The sequence below is a fragment of the Lampris incognitus genome, chromosome 1 (genome assembly GCF_029633865.1).
Source record: "Lampris incognitus isolate fLamInc1 chromosome 1, fLamInc1.hap2, whole genome shotgun sequence".
Lineage (NCBI taxonomy): Eukaryota > Metazoa > Chordata > Actinopteri > Lampriformes > Lampridae > Lampris > Lampris incognitus.
The window spans coordinates 26,649,391-26,673,933 of record NC_079211.1 but is presented as its reverse complement, the minus strand read 5'-3'; the positions used below and the strand labels follow the sequence as shown (position 1 = coordinate 26,673,933).

Genomic DNA, 24,543 nt, shown 5'->3' with positions numbered 1-24,543 from the left:
AACGCAGCAAAACGCAGGATGCACGATCGCTATCTTTACATTCTCTGAGAACTTAAGTGCTTGTTTGGTATGCTGCGTGGCAGGATGGTAAATAATGGTCTTGATATAATATAATGGAATCACAGGGCTGGTAAATCATGTGTTGAATGCTCTGTGCACTTACATTTTTTCACCACTTGGCACCGCTGTTGATCCATTGGAATGAGCGCTCCTCTCTTGCACATCTAGGCCCCTCCTGTTATCGATGGTAGGGGCATTTTTCTCTAGTCTTTGTCACAAATAGATAAGACGAAGGAAAGGGCGGATGCGTTCCTACACGGTCTAGATTCGGTTGTCAGTCCATCTGATCTGTTTTATTTCTCTGGAACTGGGAATTTGCATTTATGCATTGCTCACTTCGGGAGGAATGATGTCTTTACCGAGGAGAAGGAGCTTTTTCAGGGTACATCTTGTGTTTTTGCTGCTTGCTTGTGCCTGGCATGCGGTGTCTGGCCAGCTCTCTTACACCGTCTCCGAGGAGATAAACCAGGGGACTGCTATTGGAAACATCGCGAAGGATCTTAACCTAAATGTGCAGGATCTGCAGTCCCGTACGTTCCAGATTGTTACTGGATCAAAGAGGACATTTGCCGAAGTAAATCTAAAGACTGGTGCTCTCTATGTCACGGAAAGAATAGACAGAGAGGAGCTTTGTGCAGAGGAGCCCAAATGCACAGTCAGTGTGGAGGCTGTGATAAATAACCCGTTGGAGCTTCATCGCATTGAAATAGAGATTTTAGATGTAAATGATAATGCTCCGACTTTTGAAACCCGGTCACAAGATTTATACATAGCGGAGAATACTTTACCGGGAGCGAAATTCGCTTTATCCGAAGCCAGTGATGCAGATGTTGGGAAAAATGGAGTCAATACCTACAAATTGAGCCAGAATGATCATTTCTCATTAGCAGTCAACAGAGACGGAGGGAGTGTGTCTGCAGAATTGGTGCTGCAGAAAGCCTTAGACCGAGAGAAACAACATCTAATGAATCTCACACTAACCGCTGTAGACGGAGGTAGCCCTCCGAAGTCAGGAAGCTCACAGCTTATAATTCATGTTTTGGATATAAACGATAATCTACCCATATTCAGCAAAGCTTTGTATAAAGCTCAACTCCCTGAAAACACGCCGCCGGGCAAGAATGTAGTCACGGTGAACGCTAACGATGCAGACGAAGGGCTGAATAGTGAAATAGTGTATTCTCTCAGAAGCAAAGATCAAGACCGCATCCTTGATATATTTGAAATTGATCGCCACACGGGAGCTATCACGGTAAAAGGCAGTATAGACTTTGAAGAGAAGAGAGCTTTTGAGATACGTGTTGAGGCTAGCGACAGAGGCCAGCCTCCAATGTCTGCACATTGCAAGGTGCTGGTAGAAGTGGTGGACTTGAATGACAATGCGCCTGAGATCACTGTGACGTCACTACGTCACACCGTGAATGAGGACGCTAAAGTAGGCACTGCCGTTGCACTTGTGTCGGTCCTTGATAAGGATGGGGACAAAAATGGGCAAGTGAAATGTGAGCTCGCTGAGAAGGTCCCTTTTAAATTGGTAACAAACTATAAAAACTATTATTCATTGGTAGTTGACGGGTTGCTCGACAGAGAGAGTGACTTTCAATACAACGTCTCTGTCATAGCTACTGATGGAGGACTTCCACCTCTCACGAGCACCACTGACATTACCATACGCGTTTCTGATGTTAACGATAACCCTCCACGTTTCTCTGAACCGACAATTAATATTAATTTAAAAGAAAACAGACCAGCGGGAGCAATTATTAAAACAGTATCTGCTATTGATGCTGATGTTGATCAAAATGGCAAAGTGAGTTATGCATTTTTAGACGGTATCAGTGACTCACTTCCGCTTTCCACGATGATAAATATCAACTCAGAGACTGGAGATATAGTCAGCCTGCAGTCTTTTAACTATGAGGAGATGAAAACGTTCCAGTTTAAAGTTCAGGCCACAGACTCTGGTGCTCCTCCACTCAGCAGTAATGTGACTGTGAACGTGTTTATCCTGGATGAGAATGACAACAGTCCCGGGATTCTCGCTCCCTATTCTGAACACGGCTCCGTTAACAGTGAGAACGTCCCCTATTCTGCTGAAGCGGGTTACTTTGTGGCCAAGATCAGGGCTGTAGACGCAGACTCTGGATATAATGCTCTGCTTTCTTATCACATCGCTGAGCCCAAGGGGAACAGCCTGTTCCGAATCGGAACCAGCACCGGGGAAATCAGGACTAAGAGGCGAATGAGTGACAATGACCTGAAAACGCACCCGTTGGTGGTGTTGGTTTCTGATAACGGAGAGCCCTCCCTGTCAGCTACTGTGTCTATTGATGTGGTGGTGGTTGAAAGCACAGGTGACATGCAGACTCCGTTCAGACACGTACCCATAAAGGAGGAGAGCTTCTCTGATCTAAACTTGTATTTGCTGATCTCCATCGCGTCAGTGTCAGTGGTGTTTCTACTGAGCCTCGTCAGTTTAATAGCTGTGAAATGCCACAGGACAGACGGCAGTTTCAGCAGGTACAGCGCCCCAATGATCACCAGCCACCCTGACGGGAGCTGGTCTTACTCTAAAGCTACTCAGCAGTATGACGTGTGTTTCAGCTCAGACACGCTGAAGAGTGACGTAGTAGTTTTCCCTGCGCCGTTTCCGCCTGCTGATGCGGAGCTGATCAGTATTAATGGAGGAGACACTTTTAACAGGACTCAGACTTTACCCACCAAAGACAAGGTAAGGAAAATGTTTTTTTTATCGACTGTTATCATATCAAACCAAATGTCTTATTTCGAACATGTAAAATAAAATAAAAAAACGACCAAGCATGAATGAAAAAGAGAAGCAACAATTGATCAAATAAAACCAAAAACATTCATCAACAAGAATTGTCAATAGAGAATTCTCCAAATATATGTCCGAAAAGGAACAGGAGGAAGTTACTACTTCTAATTTCCTGCCCCTTCTCTAATGATCAGTTAATAAACCTAAATAATAAACGTAGTTTTTCACACATCAAAGTATGTCATTATCAATATCTGTATCAGAATGACTCAATAAAAATAAATAAATAAATAGAAGCAATAAAAAATAAAAACAATAAAGCATCCATCCATTATCCAAACTGTTTATCCTGCTCTCAGGGACGTGGGGATGCTGCAGCCGGTCCCAGTAGTCGTTGGACGGCAGGCGAGGAGACACACTGGACAGGCATCAGGCACAAAAACAAAAACAAAACAAAACAAAAGAACAACAACAAGGATTTTCCAAAAACAATAATAGCAGCATCAACCATGGGTGTCACGGTCATGAGAGAATGAAAACCTCCTCATCCTCTTCATCCTTGTACCTCTTTCAAAGAATGTGTTGTACCTCTTTTTGAATTCATTTAAACTTTCCTTGAGTTCTTCATCCAATCCATTCCACAAACGTACCCCACAATTTGAAATACACACACTTTTGCGAGTGGTACGAACACAGTGTTTCTTAAAATTCAGTTTTCCTCATATACTGACACCCCCCCCGCCCCCCTATCTGAGAACATCTGTATGTTGCCAGGAAGTAGATGATATATTACACTGTACACCATTTGTGCAGGCTTACATGTTACCAGGACCATGGACTTCATAGCCCGTGAATTTAAAAACAGTTTTGTTTTTTATATAAAATTGACCGTGACAGGTATCATGCCATTGTCAGTTTTGCTTTGAAAACTCAGTAAACGAAAAACCCAAATTATTTACAAATTCCCAACAGTGATAATAGAAATTGCTGTTAGCCTACGCTCAGAAATATTAAACAAAACAACAAATGAAAAAAACAAAAAGACAGGGAGGTTTGTTTGGTGAATACTTGGTTGTGTTCACCAAGCTTTATGTAATGCGTTTGGTGATGTCCAGTAGGCGAATTCTGCAGATAATCACTTTTTCATAATTCGTAATGCATACGTTAATACAAATCTATAATTGTATTTATCAGCATCAATTTGATCAAATTAAGCATTATTGCTGATAATGGAGCGTTTGTTTTCGGTGGAGTATATTTCCAGAAAAGGTTGATATTCTTTATTTCTTTCTTTAATTCACCTAAGATCAAACGCACCACTTTTTATTATTTATTTAGTTCGGTGTAGTCAGGATTCAACAAATGACATTCTCATGACTTAAGACTCGTCGCTACTTTGTTCGTGTGCAGAGAGAGAGAGGGGGGGGGTTCTTCTGCTCTTGTCTAAGTGTCATATATCCCGATATACGCACACAATGCAGCTTTTCCACAGAAACTAGACGGATGTGTCAAAATGGCAGGGGGGAAAATCACACGTGTCTTAGCAAAGCTGCCAAGTAAACATCCAAACGTCCCTTATTGACGAGGATTACGTCATTTAACGCTTCCCCGCTTCCTTTTAGGTCGTTGTCATTGTGTGGAATTAGGAAAGAAAGTCAGTATACTTTGCTTTTTTGGTTCATATTTCATGTCATGGTGTTGCATATACAGCTGGTGGCACTGTAGACCACAACATTTCGATAGCCTCTTGGAGGTTTGCAGGCCCCTCCCAGACTTGCTGGATGATTATGTTCCCGGGGTTGACACACAAAGAGAGAGACAGAGAGAGAGAGAAGAAGAAGAAAAGACGGACCTAGACCTGATAAGCATTTGTCGTTCGGAATTGACATCGTAGACATTTTGCGCACGTTATCCTCGGTTATTTGTTGAAGTAACCTTTAAAATCGTACCTATGCCTGGTTTGGTCTGGCCGGGACCATGGTTTTATTCAAACGGGGGAGCTTTATTGTGCATTTCACATCATTCGTGCTGCTGGGGTGTGTTTGTGAAACGGCGTCGGGGCAGCGCTCCTACTCCGTCTCGGAGGAGGTAAACCCGGGAACCTCTGTGGGAAATGTCGCTAAGGACCTCAACCTGAAGGCGCAGGACTTGCAGTCTCGTCTGTTTCAGATTGTAAGCGGAGCGAAGAGAAAGTATTTCGAGGTAAACCTGAAGACCGGTGTTCTCTTCGTCAACGAGAGAGTAGACAGAGAGGAGCTGTGCGCGAAGGCGACGCAATGCACCGTCAGTGTCGAGGCCGTGATTAACGAGCCACTCCAGCTCTATCGTTTAGAAATACGTGTTCTTGACGTGAATGATCACCACCCATCTTTCAGCGCTAAGACGCAGAGTATTGACGTCGCTGAGAGCACCCTGCCCGGAGCTAAGTTCCCTGTTCTGTCCGCCTACGACGCTGACGTGGGGAGAAACGATATCAGCACGTACAAGTTGAATGCAAATGAGTATTTTTCTTTGGCGGTGCACAGAGGAGAGAGGGTGTCTGCAGAGTTGGTGCTGCAGAAAGCTTTAGACCGAGAAACACAGCCTGTCGTTAAACTCACGCTGACCGCTGTAGACGGAGGAACACCTGCAAAATCAGGGACGTCGGAGATAATCGTCAATGTTTTGGACAACAATGACAACATCCCGGTATTTACAAAGTCATTATACAAAACCAGTATTGCAGAAAACGTACCAGCTGGAACTACAATACTAACTGTAACTGCAACGGACGCCGACGAGGGAATAAACAAAGATATTTCATATTCTCTGAGCACAAAAGATCAGGATCATATCTTGGAAATGTTCGACATTGACAAAGACACGGGTGTGCTAACAGTTAAAGGGGAGATAGATTTTGAGGAGCAGTCGGCTTTTGAGATACGTGTGCAGGCTAGTGACAGAGGAACGCCCCCAATGGCAGCCCACTGTAAGGTGCTGGTAGAAGTGGTGGACCTTAATGACAATGCTCCTGAGATCTCTGTGACGTCACTGCGTGACACAGTAAATGAGGACGCAAACACAGGTACTGCTGTTGCACTTGTTTCAGTCCTCGACAAAGACGGGGGCAAAAATGGGGCAGTTCGTTGCCATGTCAGACGTGATGTCCCTTTCAAATTGGAGTCAAACTATAAAAATTACTATTCTTTAGTGGTTGACGGAGCTCTTGACAGAGAAATCGTTTCCCTATACAACGTCACTATCATAGCTACGGATGAAGGCTCCCCACCTCTAACGAGCACCAGTGATATCATAATACATATTTCTGATGTCAATGACAATGCGCCGACATTTTCCGATGATATGATAAATGTTTATTTAAAAGAGAACAGTCCAGTTGGTGTATTAATTAAAACAGTATCGGCAGCGGATGTTGATGTCAATCAAAATGGCCAGGTGACGTATTCGTTAAAAGATGGTAACAGTAACTTATTACCATGGTCTACAATGATAAACATCAACTCAGAGACTGGAGATATAGTCAGCCTGCAGTCTTTTAACTATGAGGAGATGAAAACGTTCCAGTTTAAAGTTCAGGCCACAGACTCTGGTGCTCCTCCACTCAGCAGTAATGTGACTGTGAACGTGTTTATCCTGGATGAGAATGACAACAGTCCCGGGATTCTCGCTCCCTATTCTGAACACGGCTCCGTTAACAGTGAGAACGTCCCCTATTCTGCTGAAGCAGGTTACTTTGTGGCCAAGATCAGGGCTGTAGACGCAGACTCTGGATATAATGCTCTGCTTTCTTATCACATCTCAGAGCCCAAGGGGAACAGTCTGTTCCGAATCGGAACCAGCACCGGGGAAATCAGGACTAAGAGGCGAATGATTGACAATGACCTGAAAACTCACCCGTTGGTGGTGTTGGTTTCTGATAACGGAGAGCCCTCCCTGTCAGCTACTGTGTCTATTGATGTGGTGGTGGTTGAAAGCACAGGTGACATGCAGACTCCGTTCAGACACGTACCCATAAAGGAGGAGAGCTTCTCTGATCTAAACTTGTATTTGCTGATCTCCATCGTGTCAGTGTCAGTGGTGTTTCTACTGAGCCTCGTCAGTTTAATAGCGGTGAAATGCCACAGGACAGACGGCAGTTTCAGCAGGTACAGCGCCCCAATGATCACCAGCCACCCTGACGGGAGCTGGTCTTACTCTAAAGCTACTCAGCAGTATGACGTGTGTTTCAGCTCAGACACGCTGAAGAGTGACGTAGTAGTTTTCCCTGCGCCGTTTCCGCCTGCTGATGCGGAGCTGATCAGTATTAATGGAGGAGACACTTTTAACAGGACTCAGACTTTACCCACCAAAGACAAGGTAAGAGAACGATACTAAGGGCACATTTTCTTAATGCTTTTCACACTTTTCCATTCTTTATTGCAGAGTTTGGAATTATGTAAATTGTGTTTACATTTCAAATGAGACCACTAAGATATAATGAAAGGCGTTTTGCTAATTTCACAGTCAATGTATTCTGTATTTGTGAGGCATTTTCTTCACTGCGGTTGGCTGTGTGGTGCTGTCCATGGGTCTGAAATAGTCTACACGTTTGAATGTTTTCTCTTTCGGATACGTCTTACGTTGAAACCATGAGTTTTCTGAGTGATGAAAGGCAGATTTTCAAAAGACATTAAGCGTTTAGCATCTGCAACATAACTTACATCCTAGCAAACGTAATTTATTTCCATGTTAAAAAACAATTAATGTACTTAAAGTGAGGTAAGCCTTGCTGCCTGAACATCATTTGATTTCCTTTGGAAAGTAATGGTTAATATTTGACAACCTCTTTCTTTTCAACACTTGAATCTCTCTCCATTGTGCTGAAATACATCCTGGTATTGATGATTTGGGTGCTACATTAAAACCCCATCTAATTTGCTTTTTTGTTGTTGTTGCTGTATATAATTTAAATCTTTAGATACTATGGTTGTAAATGGTTGACACTCGATAGCTGAGCTATTTCAACGGGACGGTTTTTTCTTGATGCTTTTTAATGTAGTTCATTCAAATAACCGCTTGGGGACGATATAGACCATGACATGTAAACGATACATGACTGCCTCGAAACTCCGCCCACATTCAGCGTTTTCTCGTCAGGGCTTTGTTACAGATATTCATTGCGAGAGCGGCAGGATATCAGAGCTTCAGCTCTGCACGAAAGAGGCGGAAGAAAAGGAAGATGGTGTCCTCAGTGCCGCCTTTACCGTGATAATTTGACGGATTTAACCGGGTTTGACCCTGTAACTGTGTTCTTGTTGGAGTGAATCATGTCTTTACCGAGTAGAAGGAGCTCCATTGCGACATTTCTTGTGATCCTGCTACTGGATTGTTACTGGGAGGCGGCGTCCGGGCAGCTCTCGTATTCCGTCTCAGAGGAGGTAAACCCGGGGACGTCTGTTGGAAATATCGCAAAGGATCTAAACCTCAGTGTTCAGGATTTGGAGACTCGTATGTTTCAGATTGTAACCGGATCGAAGGGGAAATATTTCGAGGTAAATCCAAAGACTGGCGTCCTCTACGTCAGAGAAAGAATAGACAGAGAGGAGCTGTGCTCGAAGGCTGCAAAATGTATTGTAAACGTAGAGGCTGTAATCAATGACCCCTTAAAGCTTTACCGGTTAGAAATCAATATATTGGATATAAATGATAATGCACCGTTTTTCTCTGAGAATATACAATCTCTCAATATTGCTGAAAATAGTTTACCAGGTGTGAAATTTGGATTGATAGAGGCATCGGATTTGGATGTGGGCAAGAACAATGTCAATACATACAAGCTCAGCTCCAATGAATATTTTTCTTTGGAAATTCATAAAGCGGGTGAGAGTGTGTCTGCTGAGCTGCTGCTGCAGAAAGCTTTAGACCGAGAGAAGCAGCCTGTTATAAAACTAACACTCACTGCACTAGATGGAGGAAATCCTCCGAAATCTGGCACCTCTCATATCATTGTTAACGTTTTAGATATCAATGACAATCATCCGGTATTCAGCAGCTCTTTATACAAAACCCAAGTTGTGGAGAATTTGGCCATCGGGACAACAGTGATTGTTCTGAGTGCACAAGACGCAGACGAGGGCTTAAATAGTGAAATAGAATACGCTTTAAGAAGTAAAGGTCAGGATCACATATTAGATATAATTCAAATTGATCCTAAAACTGGGGCGATTACCATCAAGGGTAAGATAGACTTTGAGGAAAGCCCCGCATTTGAGATCCATGCACAGGCTAGTGACAAGGGTAACCCCCCTATGTCTGCTCATTGTAAAGTGCTGGTAGAGGTGGTGGACGTTAATGACAATGCGCCTGAGATAACTGTGACGTCACTCCTCAGCACGGTCAGAGAGGATGCAAAGATAGGCACTGCAATCGCCCTTGTCTCAGTGATTGATAAAGATGGAGGTAAAAATGGTGTTGTAAGCGCTAACATAGAGAATGAAGCTCCTTTTAAACTAGAAACAAACTATAAGAATTATTATTCATTAGTGGTTAATGGGCGTCTTGACAGAGAGAGCATTGCACGGTACAATGTGACTATCGTAGCTGCGGATGAGGGGATCTCACCTCTTTCCAGCACCAGCGTTGTTACTGTGTACGTTTCTGATGTCAATGACAACGCGCCTCGTTTCCCCGAATCTGTTATTAATATTTATGTAAAAGAGAACAGTCCAGTTGGAGAAACTCTTAAAACAGTCTCTGCAGTTGATGCTGACGTAAATGAAAATGGACAGGTGACCTATTCATTTTTAGACAACAATAGTAAGTCAGCACCATTGTCTACAATGATAAATATCAACTCAGAGACAGGAGATATAGTCAGCCTGCAGTCTTTTAACTATGAGGAGATGAAAACGTTCCAGTTTAAAGTTCAGGCCACAGACTCTGGTGCTCCTCCACTCAGCAGTAATGTGACTGTGAACGTGTTTATCCTGGATGAGAATGACAACAGTCCCGGGATTCTCGCTCCCTATTCTGAACACGGCTCCGTTAACAGTGAGAACGTCCCCTATTCTGCTGAAGCGGGTTACTTTGTGGCCAAAATCAGGGCTGTAGACGCAGACTCTGGATATAAGGCTCTGCTTTCTTATCACATCTCGGAGCCCAAGGGGAACAGTCTGTTCCGAATCGGAACCAGCACCGGGGAAATCAGGACTAAGAGGCGAATGAGTGACAATGACCTGAAAACTCACCCATTGGTGGTGTTGGTTTCTGATAACGGAGAGCCCTCCCTGTCAGCTACTGTGTCTATTGATGTGGTGGTGGTTGAAAGCACAGGTGACATGCAGACTCCGTTCAGACACGTACCCATAAAGGAGGAGAGCTTCTCTGATCTAAACTTGTATTTGCTGATCTCCATCGTGTCTGTGTCAGTGGTGTTTCTACTGAGCCTCATCAGTTTAATAGCTGTGAAATGCCACAGGACAGACGGCAGTTTCAGCAGGTACAGCACCCCAATGATCACCAGCCACCCTGACGGGAGCTGGTCTTACTCTAAAGCTACTCAGCAGTATGACGTATGTTTCAGCTCAGACACGCTGAAGAGTGACGTAGTAGTTTTTCCTGCGCCGTTTCCGCCTGTTGATGCGGAGCTGATCAGTATTAATGGAGGAGACACTTTTAACAGGACTCAGACTTTACCCACCAAAGACAAGGTAAGAGAACAATGATAAGGACGTATTTTCTTATTGTTTTTCACACTTTTCAATACTTTATTGTACAGGTTGGAATTATTTAAGCTGTTTTTACATTTCATATGAGACCACTAAGATATAATGAAAGGCAGTCTGCTCTCTTCATACAATGCATCCTGTATTTGTGAGGCATTTTCTTCACTACGTGTGGCTGTGTGGTGCTCTCCATGGTCCTGAAAAAAATCCACGCATTTGAATGTTTTCTCTTTCAGATGCTTATCACATAATAACGCTTTGTTTTCTGAGTGATAAAAGACAGTTTTTCAAAGGCCTTTACGTATTTAGCATCTGCAACATAACGTGAATGCTAAAAAAAGTCGTGTCCTTCCATGTTAAATAGAGTTAATGTGCTTGAATTAAGGTCAGCCTTGCAGTCTTAAACAGGAACTTGAGTCAACTGAATTCGTTTTGAAAACTGTTGTCAATATTTGACGACCTCTTTCCCTTCAGCACTTCAATCTCTCTCCGTTGTACTTGAATACATCATTGGTGTTGATGATTCGGGGGCTACACTAAGACCCCTTCCGCTTTGCTTTATTTGTTGTAGTTTGTTATTTAAACCTTCTGAAACTATGCGTGTCAATGATTGGTATTCAGAAGAGCTGAACTATTTCTGCAGAAGCTTTTTTTTTAATATGTCTTATAATGTAGTTCGTGCAAATAACCGCTTGGGGACGATGTAGACCATGACATGTAAACGATACATGACTGCCTCGAAACTCCGCCCACATTCAGCGTTTTGTCGTCAGGGCTTTGTTACAGATATTCATTGCGAGAGCGGCAGGATATCAGAGCTTCAGCTCTGCACGAAAGAGGCGGAAGAAAAGGAAGATGGTGTCCTCAGTGCCGCCTTTACCGTGATAATTTGACGGATTTAACCGGGTTTGACCCTGTAACTGTGTTCTTGTTGGAGTGAATCATGTCTTTACCGAGTAGAAGGAGCTCCATTGCGACATTTCTTGTGATCCTGCTACTGGATTGTTACTGGGAGGCGGCGTCCGGGCAGCTCTCGTATTCCGTCTCAGAGGAGGTAAACCCGGGGACGTCTGTTGGAAATATCGCAAAGGATCTAAACCTCAGTGTTCAGGATTTGGAGACTCGTATGTTTCAGATTGTAACCGGATCGAAGGGGAAATATTTCGAGGTAAATCCAAAGACTGGCGTCCTCTACGTCAGTGAGAGAATAGACAGAGAGGAGCTGTGCTCGAAGGTTGCAAAATGTATTGTAAACGTAGAGGCTGTAATCAATGACCCCTTAAATGTTTACCGGTTAAAAATCAATATATTGGATATAAATGATAACGCACCCTTTTTCTCCGAGAATTTACAATCGCTTAATATCCCTGAAAGTAATTCACCAGGTATGAAATTTGGATTGATAGAGGCATCGGATTTGGATGTGGGCAAGAACAATGTCAATACATACAAGCTCAGCTCCAATGAATATTTTTCTTTGGAAATTCATAAAGCGGGTGAGAGTGTGTCTGCTGAGCTGCTGCTGCAGAAAGCTTTAGACCGAGAGAAGCAGCCTGTTATAAAACTAACACTCACTGCACTAGATGGAGGAAATCCTCCGAAATCTGGCACCTCTCATATCATTGTTAACGTTTTAGATAACAATGACAATGCTCCGGTATTCAGCAGCTCTTTATACAAAACCCAAGTTGTGGAGAATTTGGCCATAGGGACAACAGTGATTGTTCTGAGTGCACAAGACGCAGACGAGGGGTTAAATAGTGAAATAGAATACTCTTTAAGAAGTAAAGGTCAGGATCACATATTAGATTTATTTCAAATTGATCCTAAAACTGGGGCGATTACCATCAAGGGTAAGATAGACTTTGAGGAAAGCCCCGCATTTGAGATCCATGCACAGGCTAGTGACAAGGGTAACCCCCCTATGTCTGCTCATTGTAAAGTGCTGGTAGAGGTGGTGGACGTTAATGACAATGCCCCTGAGATATCTGTGACGTCACTCCTCAGCACCGTAAAGGAGGATGCGAGGATAGGCACTGCAATCGCCCTTGTCTCAGTGATTGATAAAGATGGAGGTAAAAATGGTGTTGTAAGCGCTAACATAGAGAATGAAGCTCCTTTTAAACTAGAAACAAACTACGAAAATTATTATTCATTAGTGGTTAATGGGCGTCTCGACAGAGAGAGCATTGCACGGTACAATGTGACTATCGTAGCAGCGGATGAGGGGATCTCACCTCTTTCCAGCACCAGCGTTGTTACTGTGTACGTTTCTGATGTCAATGACAACGCGCCTCGTTTCCACGAATCTGTTATTAATATTTATGTAAAAGAGAACAGTCCAGTTGGTGAAACTCTTAAAACAGTCTCTGCAGTTGATGCTGACGTAAATGAAAATGGACAAGTGACCTATTCATTTTTAGACAACAATAGTAAATCAGCACCATTGTCTACAATGATAAATATCAACTCAGAGACTGGAGATATAGTCAGCCTGCAGTCTTTTAACTATGAGGAGATGAAAACGTTCCAGTTTAAAGTTCAGGCCACAGACTCTGGTGCTCCTCCACTCAGCAGTAATGTGACTGTGAACGTGTTTATCCTGGATGAGAATGACAACAGTCCCGGGATTCTCGCTCCCTATTCTGAACACGGCTCCGTTAACAGTGAGAACGTCCCCTATTCTGCTGAAGCGGGTTACTTTGTGGCCAAAATCAGGGCTGTAGACGCAGACTCTGGATATAATGCACTGCTTTCTTATCACATCTCTGAGCCCAAGGGGAACAGCCTGTTCCGAATCGGAACCAGCACCGGGGAAATCAGGACTAAGAGGCGAATGAGTGACAATGACCTGAAAACTCACCCGTTGGTGGTGTTGGTTTCTGATAACGGAGAGCCCTCCCTGTCAGCTACTGTGTCTATTGATGTGGTGGTGGTTGAAAGCACAGGTGACATGCAGACTCCGTTCAGACACGTACCCATAAAGGAGGAGAGCTTCTCTGATCTAAACTTGTATTTGCTGATCTCCATCGTGTCAGTGTCAGTGGTGTTTCTACTGAGCCTCATCAGTTTAATAGCGGTGAAATGCCACAGGACAGACGGCAGTTTCAGCAGGTACAGCGCCCCAATGATCACCAGCCACCCTGACGGGAGCTGGTCTTACTCTAAAGCTACTCAGCAGTATGACGTGTGTTTCAGCTCAGACACGCTGAAGAGTGACGTAGTAGTTTTCCCTGCGCCGTTTCCGTCTGCTGATGCGGAGCTGATCAGTATTAATGGAGGAGACACTTTTAACAGGACTCAAACTTTACCCACCAAAGACAAGGTAAGAGAACGATACTAAGGGCACATTTTCTTAATGCTTTTCACACTTTTCCATTCTTTATTGTAGAGTTTGGAATTATGTAAATTGTGTTTACATCATTTCAAATGAGACCACTAAGATATAATGAAAGCCATTCTGCTAATTTCACAGTCAATGTATTCTGTATTTGTGAGGCATTTTCTTCACTGCGGTTGGCTGTGTGGTGCTGTCCATGGGTCTGAAATAGTCTACACCTTTGAATGTTTAATCTTTCGGATACCTCTTACGTTGAAACGATATGTTTTCTGATTGATGAAAGGCAACTTTTCAAAATACATTAAGCGTTTAGCATCTGCAGTATAACTTAAATCCTAGCAAACATAATCTATTTCCATGTTAAAAAGAAACAATTAATGTACTTAAAGTGAGGTAAGCCTTGCCACCTGAACATCATTTGATTTCCTTTTGAAAGTAATGGTTAATATTTGACAACCTGGATTTGGTGTATATATATATATATATATATATATATATATATATATATACCAAGTCCAGTTGCACTTGACTCAATTCCTTTGGATAACCTTGACCTGGATGAATGAGAACATTCACAGACATTTGACAACCTCCTTCTTTTCAACACTTGAATCTCTCTCCATTGTGCTGAAATACATCCTAGTATTGATGATTTCGGTGATACAGTAAGGCCCCATCTGCTTTGCTTTTTTCTTTTTTTTGCTGTATATCATTTAAATCTTTAGATACTATGGTTGTAAATGGTTGAGACTACTCAGGAGCTGAGCTATTTCCACTGGACGTTTTTTTTTAAATGTTTTTTAGGTAGTTCATACAAACAACCTCTAGGGGACGATGTAGACCATGACATATAAACGATACTTGACTGCCTCGAAACTCCGCCCACATTCAGCGTTTTGTCGTCAGGGCTTTGTTACAGATATTCATTGCGAGAGCGGCAGGATATCAGAGCTTCAGCTCTGCACGAAAGAGGCGGAAGAAAAGGAAGATGGTGTCCTCAGTGCCGCCTTTACCGTGATAATTTGACGGATTTAACCGGGTTTGACCCTGTAACTGTGTTCTTGTTGGAGTGAATCATGTCTTTACCGAGTAGAAGGAGCTCCATTGCGACATTTCTTGTGATCCTGCTCCTGGATTGTTACTGGGAGGCGGCGTCCGGGCAGCTCTCGTATTCCGTCTCAGAGGAGGTAAACCCGGGGACGTCTGTTGGAAATATCGCAAAGGATCTAAACCTCAGTGTTCAGGATTTGGAGACTCGTATGTTTCAGATTGTAACCGGATCGAAGGGGAAATATTTCGAGGTAAATCCAAAGACTGGCGTCCTCTACGTCAGTGAAAGAATAGACAGAGAGGAGCTGTGCTCGAAGGCTGCAAAATGTATTGTAAGCGTAGAGGCTGTAATCAATGACCCCTTAACGCTTTATCAGTTAGAAATCAATATATTGGATATAAATGATAACGCACCCTTTTTCTCCGAGAATTTACAATCGCTAAATATCCCTGAGAGTAATTCACCAGGTATGAAATTTGGATTGATAGAGGCATCGGATTTGGATGTGGGCAAGAACAATGTCAATACATACAAGCTCAGCTCCAATGAATATTTTTCTTTGGAAATTCATAAAGCGGGTGAGAGTGTGTCTGCTGAGCTGCTGCTGCAGAAAGCTTTAGACCGAGAGAAGCAGCCTGTTATAAAACTAACACTCACTGCACTAGATGGAGGAAATCCTCCGAAATCTGGCACCTCACAGATTATTGTTAACGTTTTAGATATCAATGACAATGCTCCGGTATTCAGCAGCTCTTTATACAAAACCCAAGTTGTGGAGAATTTGGCCATCGGGACAACAGTGATTGTTCTGAGTGCACAAGACGCAGACGAGGGGTTAAATAGTGAAATAGAATACTCTTTAAGAAGTAAAGGTCAGGATCACATATTAGATTTATTTCAAATTGATCCTAAAACTGGGGCGATTACCATCAAGGGTAAGATAGACTTTGAGGAAAGCCCCGCATTTGAGATCCATGCACAGGCTAGTGACAAGGGTAACCCCCCTATGTCTGCTCATTGTAAAGTGCTGGTAGAGGTGGTGGACGTTAATGACAATGCCCCTGAGATATCTGTGACGTCACTCCTCAGCACGGTCAGAGAGGATGCAAAGATAGGCACTGCAATCGCCCTTGTCTCTCTGCGTGATAAAGATGGAGGTAAAAATGGTGTTGTAAAAGCTGTTATTGAGAATGAAGCTCCTTTTAAACTAGAAACAAACTATAAGAATTATTATTCATTAGTGGTTAATGGGTGTCTTGACAGAGAGAGCATTGCACGGTACAATGTGACTGTCGTAGCAGCGGATGAGGGGATCTCGCCTCTTTCCAGCACCAGCATTGTTACTGTGCACGTTTCTGATGTCAATGACAACGCGCCTCGTTTCCCCGAATCTTTTATTAATATTTATGTAAAAGAGAACAGTCCAGTTGGAGAAACTCTTAAAACAGCCTCTGCAGTTGATGCTGACGTAAATGAAAATGGACAGGTGACCTATTCATTTTTAGACAACAATAGTAAATCAGCACCATTGTCTACAATGATAAATATCAACTCAGAGACAGGAGATATAGTCAGCCTGCAGTCTTTTAACTATGAGGAGATGAAAACGTTCCAGTTTAAAGTTCAGGCCACAGACTCTGGTGCTCCTCCACTCAGCAGTAATGTGACTGTGAACGTGTTTATCCTGGATGAGAATGACAACGGTCCCGGGATTCTCGCTCCCTATTCTGAACACGGCTCCGTTAACAGTGAGAACGTCCCCTATTCTGCTGAAGCGGGTTACTTTGTGGCCAAGATCAGGGCTGTAGACGCAGACTATGGATATAATGCTCTGCTTTCTTATCACATCTCGGAACCCAAGGGGAACAACCTGTTCCGAATCGGAACCAGCACCGGGGAAATCAGGACTAAGAGGCGAATGAGTGACAATGACCTGAAAACTCACCCGTTGGTGGTGTTGGTTTCTGATAACGGAGAGCCCTCCCTGTCAGCTACTGTGTCTATTGATGTGGTGGTGGTTGAAAGCACAGGTGACATGCAGACTCCGTTCAGACACGTACCCATAAAGGAGGAGAGCTTCTCTGATCTAAACTTGTATTTGCTGATCTCCATCGTGTCAGTGTCAGTGGTGTTTCTACTGAGCCTCATCAGTTTAATAGCTGTGAAATGCCACAGGACAGACGGCAGTTTCAGCAGGTACAGCACCCCAATGATCACCAGCCACCCTGACGGGAGCTGGTCTTACTCTAAAGCTACTCAGCAGTATGACGTGTGTTTCAGCTCAGACACGCTGAAGAGTGACGTAGTAGTTTTCCCTGCGCCGTTTCCGCCTGCTGATGCGGAGCTGATCAGCATTAATGGAGGAGACACTTTTAACAGGACTCAGACTTTACCCACCAAAGACAAGGTAAGACAGCATACAAAATGATTCTCAATATTTTTGCCTGTCATAGTTGAGTGTTTTGTGTCCCTGATATGTAATCTTGAGAGTTGGATAGCTGTAGTTCCTCTGTCTTCCACCACAAATTACTAAGTGAACACCCTGAGCACTGGACACGTCCACAGTTTGTAGCCTAAAAGAAAGTTTCAGTGTTTTGTCCATAGTGTTGAACGTAGCTTTCAAACTCTGGTGGCTATAATATAGCTTGTCCTCCGTTTAAACGTCCACCGAATGGTTGGTTGACTGATTCATTCATTGTTCATTTTCAATCTTTAATTTTCGGGGTTTTTTTTAAGTTTTATATACGTTTGTCATGAATACGTTCCTTTCGTTTCACTGGAGGTTAGCAGAAATCAGAAATGGAGATTTTATAAAAAGTAAAGGCCACTTCAGTTGTTCCATATTAAATGTATTATTTTTTATTAATGTAGCCACATGGTGACAGTCGAGACCACAGCATCTCAACATGTCTATGGAGGCTGGTAGCTCCTCCCATAGCCGCTAAATGAGCACTGCTGTCGGGGCTTTGTTACACTGAGGCGAGGACCACAGCGACAACCATCTCGTTGCTTTCCACCGAAGACTTAACTCAAACAATGACACCGGATATGTGTCAGAGTTTGGATTATATTTCATAAACAAGTGCCGCCGGGTCTAATTTTCTGACGATCGCTGGAATAATGCATGTCGCGAGTCGAAGGAAGAGATTTGGGGTGTGTGTGCTGCTTGTGCTCGTGGATATATGCTGGGAAACGGTGTGCGGGCAGCTCTCCTATTCCGTGTTAGAGGAGGTGAACACTGGGACTGCGGTCGGAAACCTCGCTAAGGATCTCAACCTCAGTGTCCAGGATTTGGAGTCCCGCATGTTTAGGATCGTATCCGGGCCGAAGAAAACCTACTTCGGGGTCAACCTTAACACGGGCGCCCTTTACGTCAGCGACAGAATAGACAGAGAGGAGCTGTGCGCAAAGGCGCCGAAATGCACTGTTAACGTGGAGGCTGTCATAAACGAGCCCCTTAAACTCTACCGTATCGAAATAAGCATCGTAGACGTTAATGATAATTTCCCGTCTTTTATCGCGAAGTCGCAAAACATAGACGTCGCTGAGAGCACGCTACCCGGCGTGAGGTTTCCTCTACTGCAGGCGTATGACGCAGACGTGGGGAGAAATGGTGTCAACACGTACAAGCTCAGCTCTAATGAGCATCTCTCGTTAGCGGTAAGTAAAGCAGGGGACAGCGTATCCACCGAGTTAGTGTTACAGAAAGCCCTCGACCGGGAAAAAGAGCAGTTAATAACGCTTACCCTAACAGCTGTTGACGGGGGGACTCCGCCGAAGTCCGGCACGTCAGACATAATAATCCACGTTTTAGACATTAACGATAACACCCCGGTGTTTGAAAAGTCGCTGTTCAAAGCTCGCGTACTTGAAAACGTGGCCATCGGAACGACTCTGTTAACTTTGAACGCGACAGACGCAGACGAAGGGACGAACAGAGAAATCGCTTATAGCCTGAGCACGAAGGAGCAGGACGACGTGTTGGAGATATTTCACATCGACGAACAAACAGGCGTCATAACGGTGAGAGGAGACGTGGACTTCGAGGAACACGCCGCGTTTGAGATCCGCGCTCAAGCTAGCGACAAAGGCCAGCCTCCCATGACTGCCCATTGCAAAGTGCTGGTGGAAGTGGTGGACCTAAATGACAACGCGCCCGAGATAACGGTGACGTCGCTACTGAGAGACGTGAAAGAGGACGCTAGAGTAGGCACTGTAGTCGCGCTTGTGTCGGTAAGCGATAAGGACGGAGGTAAAAATGGCGAGACACGTTGTGAGGTGAGAAACGAGGTCCCGTTTAAATTGGAAACAAACTACAAAAATTATTACTCGCTGGTGGTTAATGGGCCCCTAGACAGAGAGGTGAATTCTCAATACAACGTCACCGTTACTGCTACCGATGAAGGAAACCCTCCTCTCGCGCACGCTACCGTGATTCTCGTGCACATTAATGACGTCAATGACAATGCGCCTCGCTTCTCAGAAGGCGAATTTAATGTTTATTTAAAAGAGAATAGTCCGGTGGGAGCGATTATCAAAACCGTATGTGCAGTTGATTCTGACATTGAGCAAAATGGCCAGGTGAGCTATTCATTTTTAGACAGTAATAAAAAAGTATTGCCGCTTTCCACGATGATAAACATCAACTCAGAGACAGGAGATATAGTCAGCCTGCAGTCTTTCAACTATGAGGAGATGAAAACGTTCCAGTTTAAAGTTCAGGCCACAGACTCTGGTGCTCCTCCACTCAGCAGTAATGTGACTGTGAACGTGTTTATCCTGGATGAGAATGACAACAGTCCCGGGATTCTCGCTCCCTATTCTGAACACGGCTCCGTTAACAGTGAGAACGTCCCCTATTCTGCTGAAGCGGGTTACTTTGTGGCCAAGATCAGGGCTGTAGACGCAGACTCTGGATATAATGCTCTGCTTTCTTATCACATCTCTGAGCCCAAGGGGAACAACCTGTTCCGAATCGGAACCAGCACCGGGGAAATCCGGACTAAAAGGCGAATGAGTGACAATGACCTGAAAACGCACCCGTTGGTGGTGTTGGTTTCTGATAACGGAGAGCCCTCCCTGTCAGCTACTGTGTCTATTGATGTGGTGGTGGTTGAAAGCACAGGTGACATGCAGACTCCGTTCAGACACGTACCCATAAAGGAGGAGAGCTTCTCTGATCTAAACTTGTATTTGCTGATCTCCATCGTGTCAGTGTCAGTGGTGTTTCTACTGAGCCTCATCAGTTTAATAGCGGTGAAATGCCACAGGACAGACGGCAGTTTCAGCAGGTACAGCGCCCCAATGATCACCAGCCACCCTGACGGGAGCTGGTCTTACTCTAAAGCTACTCAGCAGTATGACGTGTGTTTCAGCTCAGACACGCTGAAGAGTGACGTAGTAGTTTTCCCTGCGCCGTTTCCGCCTGTTGATGCGGAGCTGATCAGTATTAATGGAGGAGACACTTTTAACAGGACTCAGACTTTACCCACCAAAGACAAGGTAAGACAGCATATAATTTATTGTCTCAAAAAAAATCAATGAGCTTTTTTCAAACCATAGGCTATATTGTCAGGGTTTAGCATTTGTTGTCATATAACATAAGTATAAACTGGATGAAATATTCAAATCAAATCGGTCTTTAATTTTCTTTTTACTTTTTACAGAACATTCAGTTATGAATGTACTAAAACAGGTCGTTCCACGTCCAAAACATTGCAGCTCTCCCTTTGAGTTGCATGGAACATGTTTCTCACACTGGTGCTTAATTTAAACTTTTTTTTTGCTTTAATTCACAATTTCTTTGTTGTAGAATTAATAATTTGTGGAGTGTTCACTATTTATTTGTCCATTGTTTGGCAATTTGCTTGACTGGATGTGTCCTGATTCATTAAAGGTGTCGGAATTGTCACGTCATCGCGACAAACCGTTTCGCAGTCCATCCATCCATCCATCCATCCATTACCCAAGCCTCTTATCCTAGTCAGGGCCGCGGGATGCCGGAGCCTATCCCAGCAGCCATTGGGAGGAAGGCGGTTTGCAGTCATGACACTTTTTTCGTGCTAACTGAAGTTTGGCTCAAAACTATATTTAAAAACAAACAAGCAAAAAAAAAAACAAACCAACAAGCAAACAAACGTTTATTTTAAGAGAGCGTCACTCCGAATGTTCAAGACTGGACACTTGTTTGATCATATATTTAATTCATACGCAGTTATTGTAGAAATATATCTAGAATTATAAAACTGACAGCTCAAATAAAACAATCTGATTGGTTGTTAGCCGTGTTATAGTGACCGTATACAACGGTGATGACGTGTAGTTCCTTTACACAATTCAGTATCACTCCGCGTCGCACAGCAACCGCCTGGCACTACGTGCAGGCAGCCAGGCGGGCCTATGTCATTGTAAGAACAGTGCCCTATGAATGCTTTATGAACATTTTAATTAAAACGGTCTTTCATATGGCCAATACTTAACTGTTTTATAAGAAACATTAGCTCACCCAGGTCGTCAGCAATGGCTGTAACTGAGTTTCTGTGGACAGATAGGCATGACTATGTGGATACAGCGCAAGTGTTTTGCAACCCCCCCCCCTTCATACTGGAAAACGTTCATGTAGTATGCTGTGCCTGTTATAGCAACTGTCCTTTAACTGGAGACACAATTTACTGCCTTTTCTTTGCTTTTGAGGATGCTTCAGCTTCACATTGTTCCAATGAAACACGCCCTGGTGATGAGGTGAAGCTTTTTTTTATATCTGGAGAGATATTATAAAGTACCACATGGGGACGCTATAGACCATGACATTGATGTTTTCCTTTCAGAGGCTCGATGCCCCTCCTTAAATTCAGAGAATATTGACGCTTCTCGGGGCTTTGTTACAGAGTGGCGCATGCAGACAGCGAACGGACGTAAGTCCGATCCCCGCAAAACGCATTAATTGAATAGTACCATTAATCTAGTTTCTCTTCTTCTTGGATTACCTCGCGTCATTTATTCCGGATTTATGCTTTTTCCACGGGAGGAATTATGTCTCTACCGAATAGACGGGGCTCCGTTGTGATATCCCTAGCGCTCGTACTGCTGAGTGGTTTCTGGGAAACGGTGTCCGGGCAGCTCTCGTACTCCGTTTCGGAGGAGGTAAATCCGGGGACCACCGTCGGAAACATCGCTAAGGACCTCAGCCTCAATGTCCAGGAACTGGAGTCTCGAATGTTCCAGATTGTAACTGGCTCAAAGACAACAAATTTCGAGGTAAACCGAAAGACCGGCGCTCTGTACGTCAATGAAAGGATAGACAGAGAGGAGCTTTGTGCGGAAGGACCCACATGCACAGTCAACGTAGAGGCCGTGATCAACAACCCTTTAAAGGTTTACCGCGTTCAAGTCGTAATCTTAGATATAAATGACAACGCGCCATCTTTCAGAGCAAAATCTCAGACGTTAGACATAGCGGAAAACACCATAGCGGGCGTGAAGTTTCCTTTGCTCGACGCCTCCGATGTGGATGTGGGAAAGAATGGCATCAGCACATACAAGATCAGTCCTAATGCACATTTTTCTTTAGCTGTGCACAAAGAGGGAGATGGTGTTTCAGCCGAGTTGGTGCTGCAGAGAGCTTTAGATCGAGAAAAGGAGCCCGTGGTTAAACTTAGTCTGACTGCGTTAGATGGAGGGACGCCACAGCGATCAGGTACTTTGGAAATCATTGTTAATGTATTAGATATTAATGACAATGCTCCAGTTTTCAGTATGCCTCTGTATAAAGCACGAATATTTGAAAACACACCAATTGGGACAACCATTCTCACATTGAATGCCACTGACGTAGACGAAGGCACGAATAGCGAGATCGTTTACTCCGTAAACAAAAATGAGAGGGATCATATCTTGGAAATGTTCAATATTGATCCGCACACAGGCGCCATTACGGTCAAAGGAAACATTGATTATGAGAGAAATTCTGCTTTTGAAATACGTGCACAGGCTATTGACAGAGGACAGCCCCCAGTGGCCGCGCACTGTAAAGTGCTTGTGGAAGTGATAGACCTCAACGACAATGCTCCTGAGATCACTCTGACGTCACTGGTAGACACAATAAAGGAGGACACTAAATCAGGCACCGCTATTGCTCTCGTGTCCGTGCTAGATAGAGATAATGGCAAGAATGCTGTGGTGAATTGTGACATTGAGAATGTGGTCCCCTTTAAACTGGAAACAAATTATAAAAACTATTATTCATTGGTAGTTGATGGCCACCTCGACAGAGAAACTGCTGCTCAGTACAATGTCACCGTCACAGCCACGGATGAAGGGACTCCCCCACTTTCTAACACAAAAGTTGTTGTTGTACATGTGTCTGATGTCAATGATAACGCACCTCGGTTTTCCGAGTACCAGATTAATGTTTATGTCAAAGAGAACAGTCCAGTAGGAGCGATAATTAAAACAGTATCTGCTTTAGATGCTGACGTAGATGAAAATGGCCAGATGAGTTATTCAGTCATAGAAAGCAATAGCAACTCAGTGCCCATATCTGCAATGGTTCATATTGATGCAGAAGGCGGGAATATAGTCAGCCTGCAGTCTTTTAACTATGAGGATTTGAAAACGTTCCAGTTTAAAGTTCAGGCCACAGACTCTGGTGCTCCTCCACTCAGCAGTAATGTGACTGTGAACGTGTTTATCCTGGATGAGAATGACAACAGTCCCGGGATTCTCGCTCCCTATTCTGAACACGGCTCCGTTAACAGTGAGAACGTCCCCTATTCTGCTGAAGCGGGTTACTTTGTGGCCAAGATCAGGGCTGTAGACGCAGACTCTGGATATAATGCTCTGCTTTCTTATCACATCTCTGAGCCCAAGGGGAACAACCTGTTCCGAATCGGAACCAGCACCGGGGAAATCCGGACTAAGAGGCGAATGAGTGACAATGACCTGAAAACTCACCCGTTGGTGGTGTTGGTTTCTGATAACGGAGAGCCCTCCCTGTCAGCTACTGTGTCTATTGATGTGGTGGTGGTTGAAAGCACAGGTGATATGCAGACTCCGTTCAGACACGTACCCATAAAGGAGGAGAGCTTCTCTGATCTAAACTTGTATTTGCTGATCTCCATCGTGTCAGTGTCAGTGGTGTTTCTACTGAGCCTCATCAGTTTGATAGCGGTGAAATGCCACAGGACAGACGGCAGTTTCAGCAGGTACAGCGCCCCAATGATCACCAGCCACCCTGACGGGAGCTGGTCTTACTCTAAAGCTACTCAGCAGTATGACGTGTGTTTCAGCTCAGACACGCTGAAGAGTGACGTAGTAGTTTTCCCTGCGCCGTTTCCGCCTGCTGATGCGGAGCTGATCAGTATTAATGGAGGAGACACTTTTAACAGGACTCAGACTTTACCCACTAAAGACAAGGTAAGAGAACGAAACATATCTCTGCACACATATGCATTTACATTTGAAGATTAGTTTCAAGACTTTAATTTGTTTGAACAACACTACAAACATTCAATTCAATCTCCTGTCTTTATCAGAGGGACACGTTGTGTCTTTTTTAGCATCCATTCTAAATGATTCAAAACAATCATTTTAAGCTGCAATAACGTTGCGT

At 43.9% G+C, this 24,543-nt stretch overlaps 7 protein-coding genes across 7 annotated transcripts; all 7 read left to right on the top strand.

Moving 5' to 3' along the window:
• Positions 1-406: 406 nt before the first annotated feature.
• On the top strand, positions 407-2,863 carry LOC130109958 (protocadherin alpha-8-like). Its single transcript, XM_056276926.1, has one exon. It carries the CDS (start codon positions 407-409, stop codon positions 2,861-2,863), a length of 2,457 nt encoding a protein of 818 aa, XP_056132901.1.
• Positions 2,864-4,816: 1,953 nt separating this feature from the next.
• Positions 4,817-7,213, top strand: LOC130109948 (protocadherin alpha-3-like). The gene has a single exon (XM_056276916.1). It carries the CDS (start codon positions 4,817-4,819, stop codon positions 7,211-7,213), a length of 2,397 nt encoding a protein of 798 aa, XP_056132891.1.
• Positions 7,214-8,101: 888 nt separating this feature from the next.
• Positions 8,102-10,542, top strand: LOC130109937 (protocadherin alpha-3-like). Its single transcript, XM_056276905.1, has one exon. The coding sequence runs from the start codon at positions 8,146-8,148 to the stop codon at positions 10,540-10,542; it is 2,397 nt and encodes a 798-aa protein (XP_056132880.1). The 5' UTR covers positions 8,102-8,145.
• An 899-nt stretch (positions 10,543-11,441) lies between these two features.
• Positions 11,442-13,885, top strand: LOC130112989 (protocadherin alpha-3-like). The gene has a single exon (XM_056280513.1). It carries the CDS (start codon positions 11,486-11,488, stop codon positions 13,883-13,885), a length of 2,400 nt encoding a protein of 799 aa, XP_056136488.1. The 5' UTR covers positions 11,442-11,485.
• Positions 13,886-14,958: 1,073 nt separating this feature from the next.
• On the top strand, positions 14,959-17,361 carry LOC130109928 (protocadherin alpha-3-like). The gene has a single exon (XM_056276895.1). The coding sequence runs from the start codon at positions 14,959-14,961 to the stop codon at positions 17,359-17,361; it is 2,403 nt and encodes an 800-aa protein (XP_056132870.1).
• Positions 17,362-18,047: 686 nt separating this feature from the next.
• Positions 18,048-21,781, top strand: LOC130109919 (protocadherin alpha-3-like). Its single transcript, XM_056276886.1, has 2 exons — positions 18,048-20,435; positions 21,761-21,781. Exons 1-2 carry the CDS (start codon positions 18,054-18,056, stop codon positions 21,779-21,781), a joined length of 2,403 nt encoding a protein of 800 aa, XP_056132861.1. The 5' UTR covers positions 18,048-18,053.
• Positions 21,782-21,828: 47 nt separating this feature from the next.
• Positions 21,829-24,401, top strand: LOC130109908 (protocadherin alpha-4-like). Its single transcript, XM_056276875.1, has 2 exons — positions 21,829-21,847; positions 21,961-24,401. Exons 1-2 carry the CDS (start codon positions 21,829-21,831, stop codon positions 24,399-24,401), a joined length of 2,460 nt encoding a protein of 819 aa, XP_056132850.1.
• The last annotated feature ends 142 nt before the right edge of the window (positions 24,402-24,543 follow it).

Excerpts from the sequence above, each read along its gene's own strand:
- LOC130109958 (XM_056276926.1), top strand. The coding sequence starts at position 407 with ATGATGTCTTTACCGAGGAGAAGGAGCTTTTTCAGGGTACATCTTGTG.
- LOC130109948 (XM_056276916.1), top strand. The coding sequence starts at position 4,817 with ATGGTTTTATTCAAACGGGGGAGCTTTATTGTGCATTTCACATCATTC.
- LOC130109937 (XM_056276905.1), top strand. The coding sequence starts at position 8,146 with ATGTCTTTACCGAGTAGAAGGAGCTCCATTGCGACATTTCTTGTGATC.
- LOC130112989 (XM_056280513.1), top strand. The coding sequence starts at position 11,486 with ATGTCTTTACCGAGTAGAAGGAGCTCCATTGCGACATTTCTTGTGATC.
- LOC130109928 (XM_056276895.1), top strand. The coding sequence starts at position 14,959 with ATGTCTTTACCGAGTAGAAGGAGCTCCATTGCGACATTTCTTGTGATC.
- LOC130109919 (XM_056276886.1), top strand. The coding sequence starts at position 18,054 with ATGCATGTCGCGAGTCGAAGGAAGAGATTTGGGGTGTGTGTGCTGCTT. Across the intron at positions 20,436-21,760 it reads CTTTACCCACCAAAGACAAG|AGGCTCGATGCCCCTCCTTA; the intron begins GTAAGACAGCAT and ends TTTTCCTTTCAG.